We start from the raw sequence: 20,463 nt of genomic DNA, 5'->3' as shown, positions 1-20,463 counted from the left end.
AACCTTACCCCTACCTTGGGTGATAGAGAGGCTATTTCCGATAGATACTCGGCTCAAGTAAAAACATTTCAAAGCAGTTCGAAAAAAAAAACAGCGAGAGTGAAAAGGATCAAAGCAACTGCATCTTAGCTAAATAGTAAAATCTGAAACCTTGTTGGAGCCTCCTCTTTATATCCAATTTTTCATCCTGGCTGCTTCACATCACTCCCCTCCCAAGCACATCATTATAAAAACATGGTTTATCGTGCTCTTCAAAGTTCTGGATTCTACACTATGCTATAGTAATGAAATATATACTACTTACATGGCACAGAGATATCGTGTTAAAAAAGAAGAGAGGAAGAAAAAAAGAAAGAAAAACAAACCTATCCATTCTCAGGTCTAGTATAGCTAAAACATCTCAAACTCAATATCCTCTCCTATACTTTTGAATTCTTTTTGAGACTTCGCAATCTCCTTGTTCTGTTGGTTGGCATCAGGGATTACATTTCCCCAGTCACAGAATCTAGGCAGTTCTGGAGGTGTTTCACATCGTATTAGCGCCCAGTTCAGTCCTTCGAAGAAAGGATGCTGCTTTATCTCTGCAGCCCCTTTCTCAGCTCCCAACCTATTCTCCGGTTCCTTTTGCAATAACCGTCTGATCAAATCTCTCGCATTAGAGCTAACCACAGGATATGCAGGGAACTTAAGACACTGAGAAACCACATTCGCTAATGTATCCTCATTTCCTGGTCCTTTGAAAGGTGTCCTTCCATATAACAGTTCATAAAGAAAGATACCAAAGGTCCACCAATCTACTGCACTGCCATGACCTTCTCCTTTGATAATCTCTGGAGCCAGGTACTCATGGGTGCCAACAAACGAGTTGGATCGGGCATCAGTGGGCTCCACTATGAGCTGTGGCAAAGGTGTGACTTGTCCAGCTATGTCAGCCTTTAGCTTACGTGTCTTAGCTGCTGCGGATAAAAATCTAGGGGTGAAGCAGGATACTTGCCAGGACGGATGTAGGCAAAAGGGGTCTATGCAGCTAGATTCAGAGCATGGACTAGACGTCGTCTTTGGAGGCTTAACGACAGGAGTAGATGATTTCACCAATGTAGGATTAACAACACACCTGAGAGACAAGTCAAAATCGGAGAGCATGATGTGACCATCTTCTCGAACCAAGACGTTCTCTGGTTTTAAGTCTCGGTAGATGACTCCAAGCATGTGAAGGTATTCCAAAGCAAGAAGAACTTCAGCTACATAAAATCTGTGTAAAGAATAAGAATAACAGAAAACGTCAAGATCACATCGAAAACCACTTAAACTGCAGAATAACAGAAAAATGTCAAGATCACATAGAAAGCCACTTAAAACTGCATCTCGCGAGATATAAAATGACAAGCTGCACTCCCATTACCAGATTACTAAAGAACATTAGGAAGACTTGTCCAACAAAGTAACATATAAAGCACGAGATCTTTGCTTAAACAGAAGTATTTTGGAAAGTTTTTCAGTAAATTTGAAAGAATAGGCTCGACATGTTATGCGATGCGTAGATACTGTTAGAAAAGAATGACTGGAGAGACAGGTTTCATATCCCTACTCATTCACCAGAAACTAAATAATGTCTCCATACAAAGTGGGAATTCACTTCCGGATGTGAGATGAAGCATGGAGATGCCATGGAGAAGAGATGCAAGTTCAGTGACAAGTCACTTTCATTGTTCACATATTTTCACTAGGTTTTCTTCTTCTCCACTTCTTTCTTTGATTCACCCACTTCTTATGTTTCCGTTGAACTGACTTTTATCTGTTCATATCGCTAGTTGCTAATGATTTTGACTTTAGTAACTTTCAATATTTTGCATCCACTGGAAGATGGGACACTGCTCAATCAAGAGAAACATATATAACAAAGATTCAAGGAGTTCTAACTTCTAATCCACTGAGACATGCTCAAGAACAATCTTTCGTGAGGGTTGGAACATGGAAGGACTAAAAAGAAGAAAAGGAAATTGGAAGATAATTTGTCATAGATTAGACCTGAGCTTCCCGAAAATTACAGGGAAACCCTCAAGCTTTGTAGAGGAAGAGACTTCCCTATAAGTTTGATTGACCTCCCCTGATTAACTCAAAATTTGTATTTAAGGTCCAAATTCTGGAAAAACAAACCTGTCTCTCAACTTTGCTCTTTGTCCAACCAATAAATGGATTTTGGTCCGAAAGAACAGAAAACAAAGCAAATAGTCAGACGCAAACTGGTTAGTTTGATGAGCCAGTTTTTTGACTAAAGAATTTCTTGGTTAAAGGCATTCAAGTCAGTTTACAAGTTCTCAGTGATGGAGTGAGCGTTAAGTGTATAATTGGAAGAAAATCATAAACCTCGGATATATAAACAATGAATTTAATTTTTCCTGATTCACATGGGACATACAAGGAAACTGGAAAAGACGTATTTTTAACTCTCATATGCTAAATCCATTTGATGTTATTTTTTATAAGGAACTCTCATATGCTAAATACGCTTGAAATCCAAACCAATTAGAGAAGTTGTCTAACTTATTCCTGTTTCTTGTACTTAAGCTTGGTGTTAACTGTTATTTGAACTCCATATTTACACAAGTTGAGTTCTAATCTCGTTGAATAATAAGTGATAGCATATACCAAGCTATTATCCATCAGCAAATGACAGGTGAGTGTCATTTTGTGGGATGCAAAAGAGAGTCTACTAAACCATTGAAGACAGATATCTCTAAAGTCTTTTGGAATCTAGATTAAGAATAGATATAATAAGAAATAGTTTCAGGGAAGAAGTAAACCTGGCTGCTTGTTCAGAGAAATTCTTGTTGGGTTGCTTTTGCCGGAGCACATGCAGATCACCTCCTGGACAATATTCCATCACTAAACATGAGTATTTGTCATTGGTAATGTCAGCATAGAGTGTTGGGAGAAACGGATGATCCAGTATTTGCAGTATTTCTTTTTCAGCCTGCGCTCTTGTCATTTTCCTCCTGCTGGTCAGAAAGTCATTGTCCATAACTTTCACAGCAAACACACTGTTTGTGCCCATTAGCTCAGATAGATAAACAGTCCCAATGTCCCCTCCACCAAGTTTTTTAAGCATCTTAAATTGCTTCAAACTAATGTTTCCGTGCTGCTTCTGAACACAATGAATGGCTTCCCATCTCAAATCTTTGGACATATGAGGCCGATATCCACTGCGACTAGACCCACTGCGATAGCTTTCTTCGCTAAGGCTTGTGGTGCTGCTATAATCCCCGATGCTACTCTTTGAACTTTGAGATATCTCCCCCTTTTCTCTTGATAATGATCTTTCATCGCCTTTTGTAACTATACTTCTTGTTCTGTTACAATTGCTTGAGCTGAGACCAGGTTTAGTAACACTTGAGCTAACTTCTATGCTATTTGGACCACATGAGTCTGAAGATTCCTTATCCTCTTCCTTCTGATCATTCTTTAGTACATATTCAGGTGTTTGACAAGGTATCTCGCTTGTACTACAACTCAAATCATTGTCAGTTCCTCCATTAGATTGCTTGGAACAGCCGGTGAGAGCAGAAATAACTTTCTTCTTAACAAAGGTTCTGCTTCTGGAAGCTGATCTCGTAAGTCTGATGACTTTATTTCCAGTAGATGAACAAGAAACACGATCTAAATCTCGTGCCTGCTCTTTGTCTGATGGAATTACAGTTGTTGGAACTTCATCTAAGGCAGGCATCGTTTCGGCTTCCACTTTATTGGCAGTTGAATAACGCGGTGGTTCCAAAAATAATTTCTGCTCCGACACTTCTTTCAAGTAACCAGAACCAATATCAGTTGAGTGAGGAAAAACCTCATTTCCACCTGAAATTTCTCTTATTTCTGCGCTGTGTTCAAATGCATCATAAGTAGGTTTTTCCTTAATGGACACATTTTCATATTCAGTAATCTTATCAGAAGTATTTGACATACTCCTATCCGGGATAAGGGAAATCTCCACTAAATTCCCCATACCTTCATTGACAGTATGTTCAGGGCCATTAGTCGGAACAACGACAGGCCTATAAAGTCTTTTGGCAGCCCCCGTCTCTGAGAATCCCGACAGCCTGGATGCTTTTGATGACCGCTTCTTCACAGCCGCAAGCTCTGATGCCTGAGAGATGCATAATCCTCTGAAGGCCTGCTTCAAACTTGCAGGCTCGGAATTATCAAAACCTGATGCTCGAGAGGGGCTAGATCGCATTGGTCTCTTCATTGCGCTTTTACTCAAAACATCTTTGACACCCCTTTCTGACTTACTCACACCTCTATGGCAAGTCCTAATTTCTATAGCTTCAAACAATTTGTTAATATCATCCTTCATACAATACTGTTGACCGGTTGCAGGATTTAAGTCCTCTATTGACTCGGTAATTTCACTAGTACCTGGCAACCTGCCCATTGCTTCTAGAAGCATATCTAAGAAAGAAGAACACAAATGGAACAGTCCATTAGAGGTTCTCCAAAATGGTTGTTGATCATATTCAATTCCAAGACGGAAAACTTGGCAACTACCTCTTTACTGCATTCAGTATGCAGCATACCTTATCTGCTACAAATGAAGAAATTCAGCAAATTACAGATGCATAATTAATTCATATGAAAAATTGAGTCATTTAAAGCCAAAAGAAGGATTTATAGCACCCGCAAGTTATGTCCTTTCAATGCTTATGGTTTAATTACTGCTGTTGGGAGTTGAAGATAAAGGACTAAGCAGTCCTCTCCTCTAAATTATAAACCTGTGAAAATTCATGCCACTGTACACCTACTTATAGCATCTAAAGCCAGCTGTTCATATGTTCTTTAAAGACAGCCAATGTTGAAACTAAATCTGTGTAGATTTTGGTACTACTTTAGACAACTACCACAATGGCAAGTTTAAAAACAATAGCTTTCTTGCTCACTCATTTATTCTCAAAGCTGTGAACTCATATGACCACTCCACTTTTCTATTTCATCATAAGTTCTAAATTACATTAACTGTATATATGCATTGCTCCACCAATTTGTTTGCATCTGTTTTTCCCAAAAATTTAAAGCCCAACAGTTTTTTTTTTTTTTTTAAAAAGAAGCTTCAAATGAAATCCACCAAATAAAAGCTAAAGTGATCCAAATATTCAGATGAAAAATCCATAATACATAGAGTTATTAGCTAATCTAGGAAGAAAAAAATGACATGCAAGAAATAGCATTAGGAAAAGGCAACCCAGAAAAAAGTTAAAAACCTTTCAATCTTTATTAGGGATCAAGAATCTATAAATCTTCCAGCTAATGAAAAAAACATTACCAAGAAAAGCCCGAAAGTAAAAGAAATCAGGAAATACAATCCCATATTTATTTCAATGAAAAAAGCAGAAGACACAGAACCCAGAAAGGAGAAGCAGCTTTAAGACTAGTTTGAATATTTAAAAAGAAGAAAGACAACATAAAGTTTCTACCTTTAAACAACATATGCTCAAAAAAAAAACATATGTAGGGAAAAAGAAAGAGATGAAGCAAGAACCTGAAAGAAGACCAAAAGCTAAATCTTCATTGAACAAAGAAGAAGAAGAAGAAGAAGAAGAAGAAGGGTAATTTTAGGGTATATACGCGTGTGAGAGAGAAGGGTGAAAGGAAAGAATGAGAAAGTTGAAAACTTAGAAGGAAAAAGTGGAAACCCCATAAGTGATTATTACTAGTTTAGAGAGAGAATGGGGAAAATGGGAAGAAGGGCAGTTGGGGGGGGAATCACACTGTTCTTTTCCTCTGTATTGACTCTCTGTCTGTGTATATTTTCCTGAGTTTGGGGGACTCCAAATTGGCGGAAACAAGGAAAGCTTACACTCTGGACACTAACAAGACTGACTCGTATCTGACTTTAGTACTTGGGGAATGCCAACTGAAGACAAAGTGTTGTTGTAAATTAACTCTTTTTTTTTTTTTTTTTTAATTACCTCGGTAGGCAAGGGGAAATGGGAGAGGAAATTATAAGTGAAAATTCGAACTCTCACTTATTAGGTGAAAGTTTAGTAGTCAATTAACCGAGCTATTAAAATCCCTACATGTTAGTTGTAAACTACTTAAACTACTACTATGATGAATATATTGAAAGACCTAAATAAAACAAAATCGAATATACAATTTCTTTTTTACACCATCAGGTCAATTTAATTGGTTGTAACAAGTTATGTTTCTGTTCTCCAAATTATCATTTCAAAGTTGTGTTATGTAAATTAACCTATTATTGTTATAAGTAAACTTAACGTGATGATGCAAAAAGCCGAAAATACACGAAATTTAAATTTATATAATTGCCTAGCAAATCTTTGTTTTTTTATTTTAACGTAACATCAATGTGGATTGGGTGGAATTCACATGTCAATAATATTTTGGGAAATATGTTCAGCTTTGCTCATCTACTTTTGCTTATGATTTACAATTATCCTACGTTATACTTCAGCTCAAATTTATGGTGTAACTCAATTAAGGGCAAATACGAGGTGAATTGCTATCGTATGAATGGTCTAAAATATTGAGTAACAAAAGATAAAAGTTTATAATATTTAGAATATCTTTTTATAACTTTTCCTAAATCAAATTTAGAAGAGTTGTAGAAGTCCGACCTATAATATGCCTAATCATTAATCGAGTCAAGTTAGTATGAAAAAGTTGTTAGAAATTGTTTACCAGAATTAGATGAAAATATGTATGCAATATAATATGCACACACATATAACAAGGTGTCAAATAAACAATACTAATAAAATTGAATATACTTGGTAGATAGGGCTCTTTAATCAAAATGCCGATTTTCTTTAATGAGCTTCTCAGTACTCTCTCATCTGTTACTCTACTGCTTAATGACGTGATTACAGGTGCTTTGGTTTTGAGGAAGGGTAGGCTAGGGAGGTGGTGGGGGAATTTGAACGAGGGGACATAAGGGGGTTGATATAATAATGTGTTTTTGACTGTTTAATTCATCTTTTTACTCTTTTAATTTGCTTTTTAAATTAAATTGTGACCTTTTTGGTTACTATTTTCATTTGGGAGGAAAAAGTTGAGCTGGAATTTGATCATTTCTCTTCCATTTCAATTTGAAAGTTGGAAAAAGACTTGCTTCTCTTTTTTGACATTACCAAAAAGGTAAAAGGATTCAAATATTTAGGGGCCGTTTGTTATAAGGTTAGAGGTTATTCCGGCATAAAATTCATACCAATATTATAGAATTATCTTATCCCATATAAAATACGAAATTACCTATCCAGATTTTAATCTTGAGATAACCTTATCATTATCATGTACCAAACAATCAATGGATTATAGCACCATTGCACTCAATAAGGAAGAAACAATCTCTCTTCCCCCCAGCCCCCACCCGCCCTCCCCCCCCCCTCTTTTTTTTTTTTTTTTTTTTTTTTTTTTTTTTTTTTTTTTTTTTTTATGTGTGTGCGCGCTTAGAGTATATTATAGGATCTATTCTCATGGATGATTTGGTTCCTGTAATTTTATTTCATCTTAAAATTTGCTCAAGAGTGAATAATGCCAGATATGGTTCAAGTATCGATCATGTTGCTTCCCTCATGAATCAGTTATTGGGGTCTTTGATATATGGGAAAAGGTGCAAATATACCTCTTAATTTTGTGATTTAGAGCAGAGATACCCCTGTTATAAAAGTGATGTAAATATACCCATGCCGTTACAAAATGGTGCAAATATACTCTTTTGCTGAAGGATTTTTTTTAAAAAATTATTTAATTTATTTTTTAATTAAAAAAATACACGTGGCTTTAAAAAAGAGTCTACCCATTTTTTTTAGTATACATATTTTTCTAAAGCCACATGATAAATTTTTTTCTGGTCGGGTCTGGTTCTTTTAAACAAATGGGAAGACTTTTTTTTGTAAAGTCACGGAGATACTTTTTTAAACAAACCAGACCCGACTCACCAGAAAAAAAATGTACTGTGTGGCGTCAGAAAAATATGTCTACTCAAAAACAATGATTGACTTTTTTTTAAAGCCACATGACATTTTTTTTAAATTAAAAAATAAGCTACATGATTTTTTTAAAAGGATATATTTGCACTATTTGTGTAAGGACAAGGATATATTTGCACCATTTTATAACAGCAAGGGGTATATTTGCACCTTTGCCCTTGATATATTACCAAATGACTGCTAAGAAATTAGTGACTAAGGCAGATCGAAGGTCTAAAATTTATTGGTTCTCGATTTTATTCTGTTGGAGTTGCAACAACAACAACACAACATACCCAGTGTAATCCCACAAGTGGGGTTTGAAGAGGATAAAGTGTATGCAGACCTTACCCCTATCTTAGAAGGTAGAGAGGCTGTTTCCAAAAGACCCTCGGCTCAAGAGAAAACATTAAAAAAAAGTTAGACAAGGAATGATGAATATAGAGAAGCCATGTCAAAATAGTATAGATAAACACTATGAAGAAAAGTAACAGTAAATGCATCAAACTAATATGATAATCGAAGTATTAGAGATAGCAAATAGTAACAAGAAATCGAAGGACAAGAAACTACAAAAGTAATACTACGCATACTAGCATGGAAGGAAACACGAGACACGCGCTACTACCTACTAACCTTCTACCCTAATCCGCGTCCTCTGCAACCTCCTATCCAAGGTCATATCCTCGATAAGCTATAACTGTGCCATGTCCTGCCTAATCACTTCTCCCCAATACTTTTTCGGCCTACCTCTACCTCTCTTGAAATCGTCCATAGCCAACCTCTCACATGTCCGCACTGGGGCCTCCGTGCATCTCCTCTGTACATGCTCGAACCATTTCAGCTTCGCTTCCCGCATCTTATTAGAGTTACTAGGTTTTAATTTATAATTTATTAAATGAATTTTTAAGACTGACATAGGGTTTGGACCAAAAATATTATTTTTCTTGAACCTATTCTGTCAATGACACATCCGCATTGTGTAACGAGATGACTCGATCTCTCCACCTTTAATATGATGTCTCGAACTCGAGTCCTGAGGGAATGATGAGCCCCTTAGTGGTGAAGCGTTTTATCCTCTTATTTATTCATCGCAAAATAAGGGTTATTATTCATCGCAAAATAAATGAATAACACCAATAAATTTTGAATATCAAATTCCTAGAGAAAAAATAACAATGCCAAATTAAAACAATTGGCAGTTGAAACTTTCAAGTCTAGACGGATGGTTATTTAATTTGGAAGGACAGTTGTGTACATCATGAGACCAAAAGCTTAAACCATATGTGATATGACCTAGCTAACCTTCACACCCCTCGTTTGACAACTTACAACTAATTACTAAAGTTGATCCTTCATTTTAACGGTGCGATCGAAATTGTAATTACCTGTTGTTTAAGATAATAAAGATTGGCCCTCTGAAAAAGTTTCACAAATATCATATGAATTAGGCGCACCTTAATTTTGTTATATGATTTAGACGCATAATCATTCGTTAAAACACAAGTCACAACACACCATATGAGATTTATTAGACCACTTACTATATGCCATTTTAACTAAGTTTAAATATGCGATCATATCCCCTACTCACGCTACGTTTGAGTGAATTCCACATTTACTCCCAACACTAGTAAACTAGTCCGCGCTTCGCGCAGTTACAGAAGACTTCAGTTACAAAATAATGTTTTTCTTATTAAACAATTAAATAATCAAAAAATAATTATTTGTAACAACTAAAATAGCTTCAGATTTACTTAAAACAAATAATTTAAAATATAAATTCATAATTTCAACTCAGAAGTATTTCATAAAACTTATTTCAAAAAAGGAACTAAACATCAAATCCTAACATAATCTTATGATACTATAAAGTACCATAACAACATCACTCTCAATTTTTTTCTTTTACATCAGAAAAAAAAAATCCTAAAACAAAATTCAAAAATGTTTTCCTCTGGTTCCGTAATTTAGAAATTAAACTTCGCTACCTATTTATATTAGGTGAAACTACATTTTTCATTATTATATTTTTTTTGTAAATATAGATGTATTTAGGTAAATATATTGTTGTGCATGATTGTATTGTTTAATATATATTTATTATGTGTCGTAAATTAGAGTATAGTTATCTTTAAAAGATCTTCATAATCTAAGAATAAATGAATAAAATGGCAAATAACAAGTAGAAAAATAAGGAAAGTAGTATGGAGTGTACTTGATAAATTCCCCGAATTGAGGGAATGCACAAATGGCACAAATTGTGGCTACAAATGGACCTGAATGATGGAATCAAGATGGATAGATCTGTGAAACATATCTTCTTTTTTTTGCCCCCGTTTTTATCATTTTCAAAGTCACTCAGCGCCTCACTCAGAGTCGGATTCAGAATTTAAATTTTATGGGTTCAATCTTAAGAATTTTAGTATTGAACTCATTATATTTTAAAAGTTATGAGTTCATATCTATTTTATATACAATTTTAATTTTTTTTTACACATAAACTTATACTCTGTGTTGAAAGTTGAGGGTTCTGTGCCCCTGACCTCACTCATGACTTTTGCAAATTGCCACCTACTATTATTTTCATTCCATAATTTATCAATATTCTCTTAATTTGTTCTTGCTGATTCTCGCCTAAAATCAGTAAAATCCTCATTTTACTTCAGATTTTATGCAAAATCCACACAATTCTTCCTCTTCCTTTTATATTCTTTTTACCATCCCAATAATTCCATAATTATTCTATGAATTCATCACACATATTACAATCAACAACGTAAAGGAGTCCAAATAAAAAAAAAATTAAAAAAAAAAAGAGAGAGAATAGAACTCCTATGAATTCTTTGTTAACATTGTTGCATGCTCTTTAGTACAAGAACATGAAAAAATATCCATGAAATTTTAAATACACTCTCCTTCACTACCCTCTCAAACTAATCTCTAACTTTCCCTCTAGACCTTGATCAATTAATGTTGATGCAGCGAAGACAGACTTCCGGGAAACAGTGGTGAATCTATTGCACGAGATTCTTTTCCTATCTTTTTGATAATCCTTTGAAGGGAAGACCTACGAAAGAAAGAGGTGAGACAAAAATCTATATATAAAGCCAAAACGAAGTTGATTTTGAAATGGAAGAGGATGTGTGCTTGAAATCAAATGCTTCAGAGTACTATTTATAGGTCTAACCTAGCTGCAATTATATTTACGTTATGAATGATCAAAGTAATGGGATTTAATGGTGGTGGCAACGTGGGTATAAGAAGAATAAGAAATAACTAACGACTGATATTCATCAGGAATTGAGGAAAGCTTTCATAAGGAAGGAACGTGGGCATAAATGATAGTAATATTAAGGAATGACAATAAATAAGGTATATTGATTTATTTGTTTGCAGATTTTCTAGACCTTAAATAAAGGGATAGATCAAACTGTAACGAAGGCTAATTGATTTGTTGAGTGCAATAAGTTGTTGAAGAAGTTACAACTTTTCATTGTCTTTTTCAATTTCAACAATAAAGCCATCATTTATGTTTCACCCTATAATTACCCTCTCTAATTGCACATTAAATAAATAATAATGATGTTAAAGAAAAAATAAACCAAATAAGAGAGAAAAATGCCAAAAAAGGAGAAAAAAGATAAATATGATTGTAGGTCATAGAGAGGTGCCACATCACATTGTCTATGCCTAACTTTATATTATATATAGATAGATTAGCTTTTGAAGATATAGTTTTTTTTTTTCACAATATTTCAATCCTAAATAAATTGGGGCTTCACTAATCATTTTTCTGTTAGAGTTTACCCTGAATTTTTTACCTTATTTGGATTCTATCATAATTGTGTTTTACTTCATAAAGGACTTCTTGGTAGAAAATATTTTCTTTGTGGAAAAAGACTACATATTCATCCCCAACACCCCCCCCCCCCCCCCCCCCCTTTTTTTTTGAGAAGTTTTGCACTTCTATAAATTGAGGATATTCACTTCAAACAAAAATACAATAGCATTCACAATGTAGTTTAGAGAGACTTGTTTAGGGGGAGGTTATTCCCTCCATAGTTTTTATGCTTTCCTTTATAGTTTTTCATATGTAGGTCAATTGATCAAATTCTGTTAAAATATTATGTTTTTTTAGTATATCTGATTTATTTTGTTCAAGGTTTACAATTATTAGCTTCCAGATGATGCGCTGATTATTTCGAACCAAACACTTTCTTGCATTAAAATTCAAATAAGACAAGTAACAAATCCTCATTGTACCATTTTATATACACTGATTGTCGGTGATAATTAATTAGCAGGAACGAAAACATTTTAAACGATTTGGAGGAAGACATCATGTTATTTAAGCACACAATCATTTATGCATTTCGAATTACAATCTTATAGTCTTCCTTAATATACACACAATCATTATCTAAGCATCATGAACTGGCAACCTCTGGTTTCATTTTAAATGATAAATTTAACCACTTTACATACATCGTATTTTGAGACAAGTTTAGACATTCGGATAGATAATGCTCAGTAGTACCACTATTATGAAGGAATAATCACTCACGAGAAAAGGACATAGATGGTCCCTTAACTATGAGAGTAGGTTCAAAATAGTCATTTAACTATGCACTTAACGGTTTCGGTCCTTTAAGTTTGTCACAAGTTAACAAAATTGATCCCTTAATTATGAGGGTTGGTTAAAATTAGTCCCTTAAGTATGAAATTAACAGTTTTGGTCCTTTAAGTTCGCCAAAAGTTAACACTTTTAGTCTCCGACAAAATATTCATCGAACTCCGTTTGTTAGATTTGACGTGAACTAAAAAAAATATAGTGAGAAATCACATCTAGAGGCACACATTATTAAAGAAAGGCTAAATACCTCGAGACAAAATCGACTGACATCAGTCAGTTATAGGGAAAATCGAGAAAAACCTACATAATTGATAATGTCAGAAAATGATGTCTCGGAACACAAAGACCGACGGACTCTGTCGATTAAAACTGAGGTAGTCCATCGGCTAAGTAAAATACACTAGACTCGTTTTTACTGAAAACCCGGTATAAAAATAAATACTTCAATTGTAGTGATTCTTTTTTTTTTAAAAAAAAAAAAGGCGCATTTTTCCTCGAAAATAACCGACGGATGTCCATTGGTTTTCGTAAAAAACAATAAAAATTAAAAGAAAATAAAAAAATACTGTCCCACAATTTTATCCATCTGTTTTCGTCAATTATTTTTGTCGCTTGTTTTTAGTAGTGACAAATTTTGTAGTTTCTGTTATTTCTAATTTATTTCCTAAGTCTGGTGTATTTTACTTAGCTGATGGAGTCCTTCGGTTTTAATCAACAGAGTCTATTGGTCTTTCTGTTTCGAGACACTATTTTCTGACATTATCAAGTCTGTTGTTTTTTTCCTATAATGGACTAACGTCCGTCGGTTTTGTCTAGTCTTTTCTTTAGTGATGTGTACCTCTAATTGTGAGTTCTTTGCTAAGTTTTTCTTTTTTTTCATTGTTCTAGTCAAATCTAACAGAGTTCGATGAATATTTTGTTGGAGACTAAAAGTGTTAACTTTTGGTGAACTTAAAGGGCCAAAACTGTTAAGCGCATACTTAAGGGACTATTTTTAATCAACTCTCATAGTTAAGGAACCATTTTTATTAATTTGTGGCAAACTTAAAGGACCAAAACTATTAAGTGCATAGTTAAAGGACTATTTTGAACCTACACTCATAATTAAGGGGCCATTTATGTCCTTTTCTCAATCACTCGCACACAGCGCATTCACATCAAATTTACAATTGGCGTTTGGCCATAGAAACCAAAAAAAAAAAATCACTTTTTTTGAAATTTTGGAGTTGGAGTTGGAGTTGTGTTTGGCCATACTTTTTCAAATTGTATTTTTTTGTTGTTGAAAGTGGTTGTTTTGGTTGTGAAAAAAGTGAAAATTTTGAAAAACAAGTTTTTCTTATTTTTGGAATTCCGGAATACAACTTCAAGTTGTATTTGGAATTCTTATGCCCAAATGCTGATTCCGGAAAAAAGTGAATAATTCTATGGACAAACGGGCCCTAAGTATGTATGTAATAACGCGTATCATGAATTTATTGATTAAATACAAATATGAGATGTTAGATTTTATTTTTTTAGTAGGAACTTAGTAGCTTAGTTGGTCTTTTTTTTTTTTGCGCAGATTGCCCTTTATTTGGGGTGGTCTTTAATTTTTGCCCTTCAAATTGGTGGTCTTTAAATTTTACCCCTCGCCTAACACCCCAAGGTTGTGGGTTCGAACCCCAGATCAGTTAAAAAAAAAATCGCAAGGCAGAATTTTGCAAATTTGGGTTGCACAGGCAGAATTTCTGCCCATGCAAATTCAACCTGAAGGGAGAATTTCTGCCTTAAGGCAGAATTTACACGGGCAAAAATTCTGTCTGAAAAGCAGAATTTAAAGACCACCATTTTGAGGGGTAAAAATTAAAGACCACCCCCAGCGAAAGGCAATCCTGTAAATTGCCCTTAGTTGGTTGGCTAAGTGAACTTTCACCTCATTGGTGAGGGTTTGAATCCCACGTTGTAATTCTCTCTCTCATTCCCCCTTCCCTATCCCTATGTAATTAAAAAAATTAAAGAAAGTTAGGAATTTTTTTGCCCACGAAGATATCGCACGTTAAGTAACCTATATTAGTCAGTATAACCTAAAGCGATTGGAGCAGTTGTTCTTTGTTTTGACACTTATTAATTAGCTAAAAAAAAAATACGAGGGAATGAATTATATGCAATTTTATGTATAGAATATTTTATACTAGACGTGATGTGATATTGCTTTTATATATATATATATTACTATATAATATAAGAGCAAATGTGAGGACTTTTGTAGTCCTCACAATAATTTTCCAATTTTTTAAAAACTTTTTAATTAATTATTTTTAGGTCCTAATTTTATTTATTTAAGTCAATTTTTTGGTTTTTTATTTTTAAGGTCTACTTTTCAAAAGCTATCGAATCTGGGGATTTTTGTAGTTTTCACAATAATTTTCATTTTTTTAAATTGTTTTTTAATTAATTACTTTTAGGTCGTAATCTTATTTATTTAAGTCAATTTTTTTGTTTTTTATTTTTAAGGTCTACTTTTCAAAAGCTATCGAACCTCCTACCTCATTTTTCATGTTCTTTGGTTTTCTGGTTGGTGCTCGATATCCGCATTTGAGCCCAATTAATCCAGATAATTCGTATTGTATCGAGCCTCTTCGGGGGGAGCGCTTCCTCCAAAGATTTTTTCCATATCCATGTTCGAACCCCTAATCCCTAATTAAGAGAGGAGCAGCTCCATCGGCTGTACAAGTTAAATTATGTATTTGTCTTAAAAGTTCATTAACTATGTATAGATTATTTATTTAGAACTAAATAACTTCAGAAAATTAGGATACATAAGTTATAAATGTCAAATTCTGGCTCCACATTTGATTTGAAGTAAATAATTTCATCAAAATGGAAGTTAAAATATTAAAGGAGTGGAATGAAAAATTTTCTTTCATATAACTACCCACTTGTGGGACAACAATGGGTATATGACTGTTGTTGTTGTTGTACACTTGTATTAACACAAATTATATTTCTTTAGTTAAAATATCTAGTTTTATATCTTGAGTTCAGGCTCGGGCTTAGCACGGGCCTCACATAACTAGTAGATTATATATACTTATACAAAAAAGTCACACGACTGTATACTGTTGCTGACATCAAGTGAAATCTTCTAAGCTCTTCATAAACTGCTATTAAGTTATAATAAAGTTTTAGATATGGAGCACAAATTAAAATATTATATTAATCGTGTTTTGAGCATAGTGTGTATATATATATATTATCACTATCCAAATACATACACATAGATATACTATAATCCAAACTGTTGGGTCCGTGCGCACGGGCATACGCGGTCTAGTACTTATATAAAAAGTCACACGACTATATACTGTTGCTGACATCAAGTGAAATCTTCTAAGCTCTTCATAAACTGCTATTAAGTTAAATTCATTAATATTGGGTATGTTCTAAAACTATTACTAACATTTTTCTCAATTTATGTTTCGTCTCTAAAGTTATTCCTTTTTCTATTTTTTGTTCTTAAAATCAATATCTAGTCAAATATATAGTCATCTTATAAACTGGAAAGTGCAGATAATTTCTTTCTATAAAAAGAATTTAAAGAATACTCACTTCGTCTCAAATTATTTGCCGTGATTATTAAAAATAGTTGTCTCAAATTATTTATCGTTTTAGAAGTTCAAGACACAATTAATTACTTTTTCTTCTTATTTTACCCGTAGTAGAATTTTATTATTAATGGAGATGACATATAATTAGAATAAACATCTAATGCAGAAAGATTATAACTTAAACATAAATAATGGTAAAAATAATCATATACCTCTCCTAATTAATACTCCCTCCATCCCATAATAAGTGTCACCTTAGCAAAAGAAAATTGTCCCATACCAAGACATAAATTAGTTAGTTTTTTTCTAACTCTACCCTTAGAGAAAAAACTGACAAGTTAAAGTAACATCTAAATGATGATTGAAAAACCACATAGTAACTTGATATTGTTGGATTTCCTATGTCAACAAGGTGTACTACTTGAGCATGCTCTAATCAAGAGGAAAAAATAATTTATTTTTATTATATAGAGATAATTTAGTAAATTTCACATTGCATTATTAATTTTTTAATATAAATATTTTTTGCTAAGATAACATTTATTATGTTAAATAAAAAAAATGATAAATAATTTGAGATGGAAGAAGTAGTGCGGTGGGATCAAAAATATCCTGTGAAGTCGTCATTTAATTTAATAAAATAAAATGGTTGAGTGGGGCGTCACCCCAGTGTTGTGTGTTTTCGCGTGGGCATTTTCCCATTAATAAATGCGATCCAATTATTGTCTTCTTCCCATATACTTGCTTGTTGGATCATGAAAATGCTCATCAACTTTCACTGTATGATTGATGAACATGTTATCAATACTAATTTCGTTTTTTTTTTTTTTTCTTCTCCAAATATTTTTTCTCAACATATTAATTTTCTGTTCCAGCACCAACCTGATAATATCTGAGTGAAAGCTCATCTCTGATTGTGGAGGGCTATGGAGGCTTATAAGAGATGGATTAGGAGGAATAAACATTTTGTCCTTAAATTCGATACTCTTGCCAATGTAAGACCCTCTATATATCAATATTTTTCAATTTATAGCCCTTTGCTTGTGTATGGTGTGAAAACTAGTAGTTTTGACTGGCTACAAGAGTGAAAATTGGACTTAATTCTCGAATATGGTGGACGAGTTTAGTGGATAAATTTCAATTTTGTTTTAGGCCATCATTTTTCTGTTTTTAAGATGAGTAAATGGTAATGTATGTAGGAAAAATGCTTTCCCCTTATGAGTAATTTTACAAATAATTCTTATGGAAATGAATGACAATTCAGTGGTATGGCCACTAGTTATGCAATCAAACTTAGATGGAAGGTAACATTGCTTGAGATGTTACATTGCCAAATTTGCACTAAACTAAGAGATATCATAGTTTTCGTGTTCTCCCCGGCTTTTCCATTTTCATTTAAATCTTTCATTTTTTGAAATTATTTTGTTACTTGTTACTTCAAGCATTGGTTGTAGCTTGCTCATACTTGACAGAGATAAAATGTGGTTGTCAACAGAATGCAAATTTACTTACTTTTTCTGAATGTCCAGTATTTGACATGGCTCCTCCCAGATGAGTTTGCTGAATCAGAAATTGGGCCAGAAGCAGGTTTTGTGAAACTTTGGTAACAATAGGCTTCTTTTTTCTGCTTTAAGTATGCCTTTCTAAACGGATTTCTTCTCTTTCGAATTTGGGATCACTCTTTTCCATGTTGGCTTCGTCGTGTAAACTATAGCAACTTTAAGATTGAAGTGTTGGCTTTATTGGAAAAGTTTTCCTTGCTTAATGTTTCATTACCTAATGATAAACATTAATAAGGAATTACTTCATTTTAACATTTTTACTTTCTTACCTATGTTTTTTATCCTTCTTTTTCTTTCCTGAACTGTCTGTTCCTTGCAGTGTCATCTCTTGTAGGAATGATTACTACCGTAAATGAATTTATAATAGAGACAAGTCCAACCGAGGTACATACGAGATGTGCAGAGTGTGCTTTTATCCCTTTATCATTATGCCTTACCTTACTGAAAGACTTGGAGACAACGATTGAGGTTGTGGGTGAACAGATTTATGGTGAAAAGAACAAATGGAATCTGATTGCCGTTACTGAGGCTGTCAAGTAAGTGTCCCAGCTAACTTATTCATACTTTCGAAAAAATAAATTTGGTACTTTACGACTAAATATTTGCACCATTTTTTTTTTCCTTTTCAGGGTTTGTATTAGGCTACTTATCTTCAGGAATTCTGGGTACAAAATGCTTTTACAAGGAGGGGAGACTGAAAATGCTGAAACTGATTCTGATTCTTCTTGTCCCGAAGAAATGAAGAGGCAGCTTGATAAGCCTACAGGGAAAGAAGAGTCTGGTATCACAAAAAAACTACATTTGCAAAACTCGGGGAATCTTGAAGACAGGGCAATATCTGCCTTAAGCAGTTTTAGCAAGAATGCTACAAGTAATTGGTGTTGGTTCAGAGCTAAATTCAGGCGATTTGATTGTATTCCTCGCTTGGCTCTTAATTTTTTTTTTTTCACATATCTTTATAGGTAAACTAGTTGAGAAACCTAGTCTACGGACTTTCTTATCTGAGAAAGGTATTCCTGGGGGCTTCTTTGTGACCGGCGAGATTTTGTTCATCATAAGGCCTCTTGTTTATGTCCTATTGATGAGGAAATATGGAACACGCTCGTGGTTTCCCTGGTGTATGTCGCTGGCTGTGGACCTCATCGGAAATAGCATTCTCTCATTTACATTGATGTCTCAGCATAGCGGGAAAACTCAGCAGCTTCAGCCTTCTGACTCTGAGAAGGACGAGGTTAGGATACTTCAGAATTTCCGCATTTTTCTTCTCTTATGGAATCTAAGTTCACTCGTACTGACACTAGGCTTCCTCTGCAGCCATATCCTTCTCATGTATAAACTAAGCAGTTGTGCCTCCTCAAATTAACAGCATTTGTTCTATAACTTTTTCCTCATTTTTTTCGCCTATTAGACCTGCTTCTATATATACTCTGGTTGGGTGCCATGGATGTAATTCCTTCTTGAACTGAACTGTACCATATTTCTATCGTAATTATATCAGTGTCTTTTTTTTTTTCCTGGCTTTTTTTACGCACTCCTCCACCATCACACCACCAGCCCCACACTTTTTCCATGCAAAATTTACCTACCCTCGTGTAATGAATCCTGTTTAAAATTTTATTTTACATGCTGAAATAAAATGATTTTGTTCTACACTCTATGTAGTTGAAAAGGCGGAGAATGTTATGGGCGTTGTACCTAATGTGGGATCCATTTTTTACCAAGTATACCAGGTAATTATGTGTTTTCTTCTTGTTACATATGCTTCTGATGGTTACGCTATTACTAACTAATGCCTTCAACGAGAACTTGGAATCAAGTAGAATGATGCTAGTGCCTTCTGTTATTGCAGGCAAAGACTCAAAAGCACTCAAAGGCTAGCGCAACCTGTTCCCATTCTTGGATTTGTTGCAGGTATGTTTTAAGATATTCATGGAGTTCAGTTTTTGGCTTCTATGTTCACAATTTTTTGACAAAGGCTGGTCTTGAAATGCAGAAAAATTAGTTGAAATTGTTATTGGAGTCCAATCGCGTTACACATACACGTCTGGTTCATAACCGGGGGAAGCTATCAGGAGAAATTTGTAGCCTCTACATCTAGATATTTGCAGTCTCTCTCTTTATTCCTTTTCTTGGGGATTTGGCTTTGAGGCATAGCTGATTGATTTTCTTTATTTGAGGAGAATTTACTATCACATTTGTGTTGTCATGTTGGCGGGCTTCTCTCTCTTTAACCCCACCCCATCAGTTGAGTATAGTCAAAGTATGTTCCAAAATGTTCAAAGTTTATTTTTTGATATAATCATCTGGTATCCAAAACCCACTTGCCTGACATTAAAGGGGGAAACGATCTCTACCAATGGTTTCTCCAAATTGTCAAAGTAGATTAAATCTTTATCATAATTCATTACTGAAATGAATGATTCAACAATTACATCTTAGTGCATTCCTTATTGTACAAGTCCGAACGTCCTCTTAGCTTAAGCTGGATCTAAGTGCTTGAACTGAAATACTTGATTTTACACAAAATTGCATATTCACAGACAATCTTAATTTATAGCAGCTCCATTATGGAAATATTATATTTCAAGTAAAATGGGAAAATGTTGGATTATACTCTAGACTTCTAGTGTAGATAAACTCCCGTATAGACATTATAACCCGCGTGTTACTTAGTTTAAGAAACAATTTCATGCAGTGAT

The 20,463-nt window shown here is 34.1% G+C and overlaps 2 protein-coding genes across 5 annotated transcripts; one reads left to right on the top strand and one right to left on the bottom strand.

Moving 5' to 3' along the window:
- Positions 1–102: 102 nt before the first annotated feature.
- Positions 103–5,931, bottom strand: LOC132604370 (serine/threonine-protein kinase D6PKL1-like). Of its 2 annotated transcripts, none has more exons than XM_060317864.1 (3): positions 5,528–5,931; positions 2,805–4,443; positions 103–1,252 (listed from the first exon to the last, which is right to left on the bottom strand). In XM_060317864.1, the coding sequence occupies exons 2-3, from the start codon at positions 4,439–4,441 to the stop codon at positions 391–393; spliced, it is 2,499 nt and encodes an 832-aa protein (XP_060173847.1). In that variant the 5' UTR covers positions 4,442–4,443; positions 5,528–5,931; the 3' UTR covers positions 103–390. The 2 variants fall into 2 exon arrangements, with proteins under 2 accessions (XP_060173847.1, XP_060173838.1); XM_060317855.1 differs by having other exon boundaries at positions 2,805–4,573; positions 5,528–5,930.
- Positions 5,932–16,840: 10,909 nt separating this feature from the next.
- On the top strand, positions 16,841–20,134 carry LOC132604348 (peroxisome biogenesis protein 16-like). Of its 3 annotated transcripts, XM_060317831.1 has the most exons (9): positions 16,841–16,982; positions 17,078–17,197; positions 17,732–17,789; positions 18,084–18,300; positions 18,394–18,635; positions 18,727–18,995; positions 19,427–19,494; positions 19,614–19,675; positions 19,758–20,134. In XM_060317831.1, exons 2-9 carry the CDS (start codon positions 17,129–17,131, stop codon positions 19,817–19,819), a joined length of 1,047 nt encoding a protein of 348 aa, XP_060173814.1. In that variant the 5' UTR covers positions 16,841–16,982; positions 17,078–17,128; the 3' UTR covers positions 19,820–20,134. The 3 variants fall into 3 exon arrangements, with proteins under 3 accessions (XP_060173814.1, XP_060173822.1, XP_060173829.1); XM_060317839.1 differs by having other exon boundaries at positions 16,886–17,197; positions 17,732–17,805; XM_060317846.1 differs by lacking the exon at positions 17,732–17,789 and having other exon boundaries at positions 16,886–17,197.
- Positions 20,135–20,463: the final 329 nt, after the last annotated feature.

This window comes from Lycium barbarum, chromosome 1, assembly GCF_019175385.1.
Source record: "Lycium barbarum isolate Lr01 chromosome 1, ASM1917538v2, whole genome shotgun sequence".
Classification (NCBI taxonomy): domain Eukaryota; kingdom Viridiplantae; phylum Streptophyta; class Magnoliopsida; order Solanales; family Solanaceae; genus Lycium; species Lycium barbarum.
Note: the sequence above shows the minus strand (reverse complement) of the source record. Positions and strands in the feature narration are given on the sequence as shown.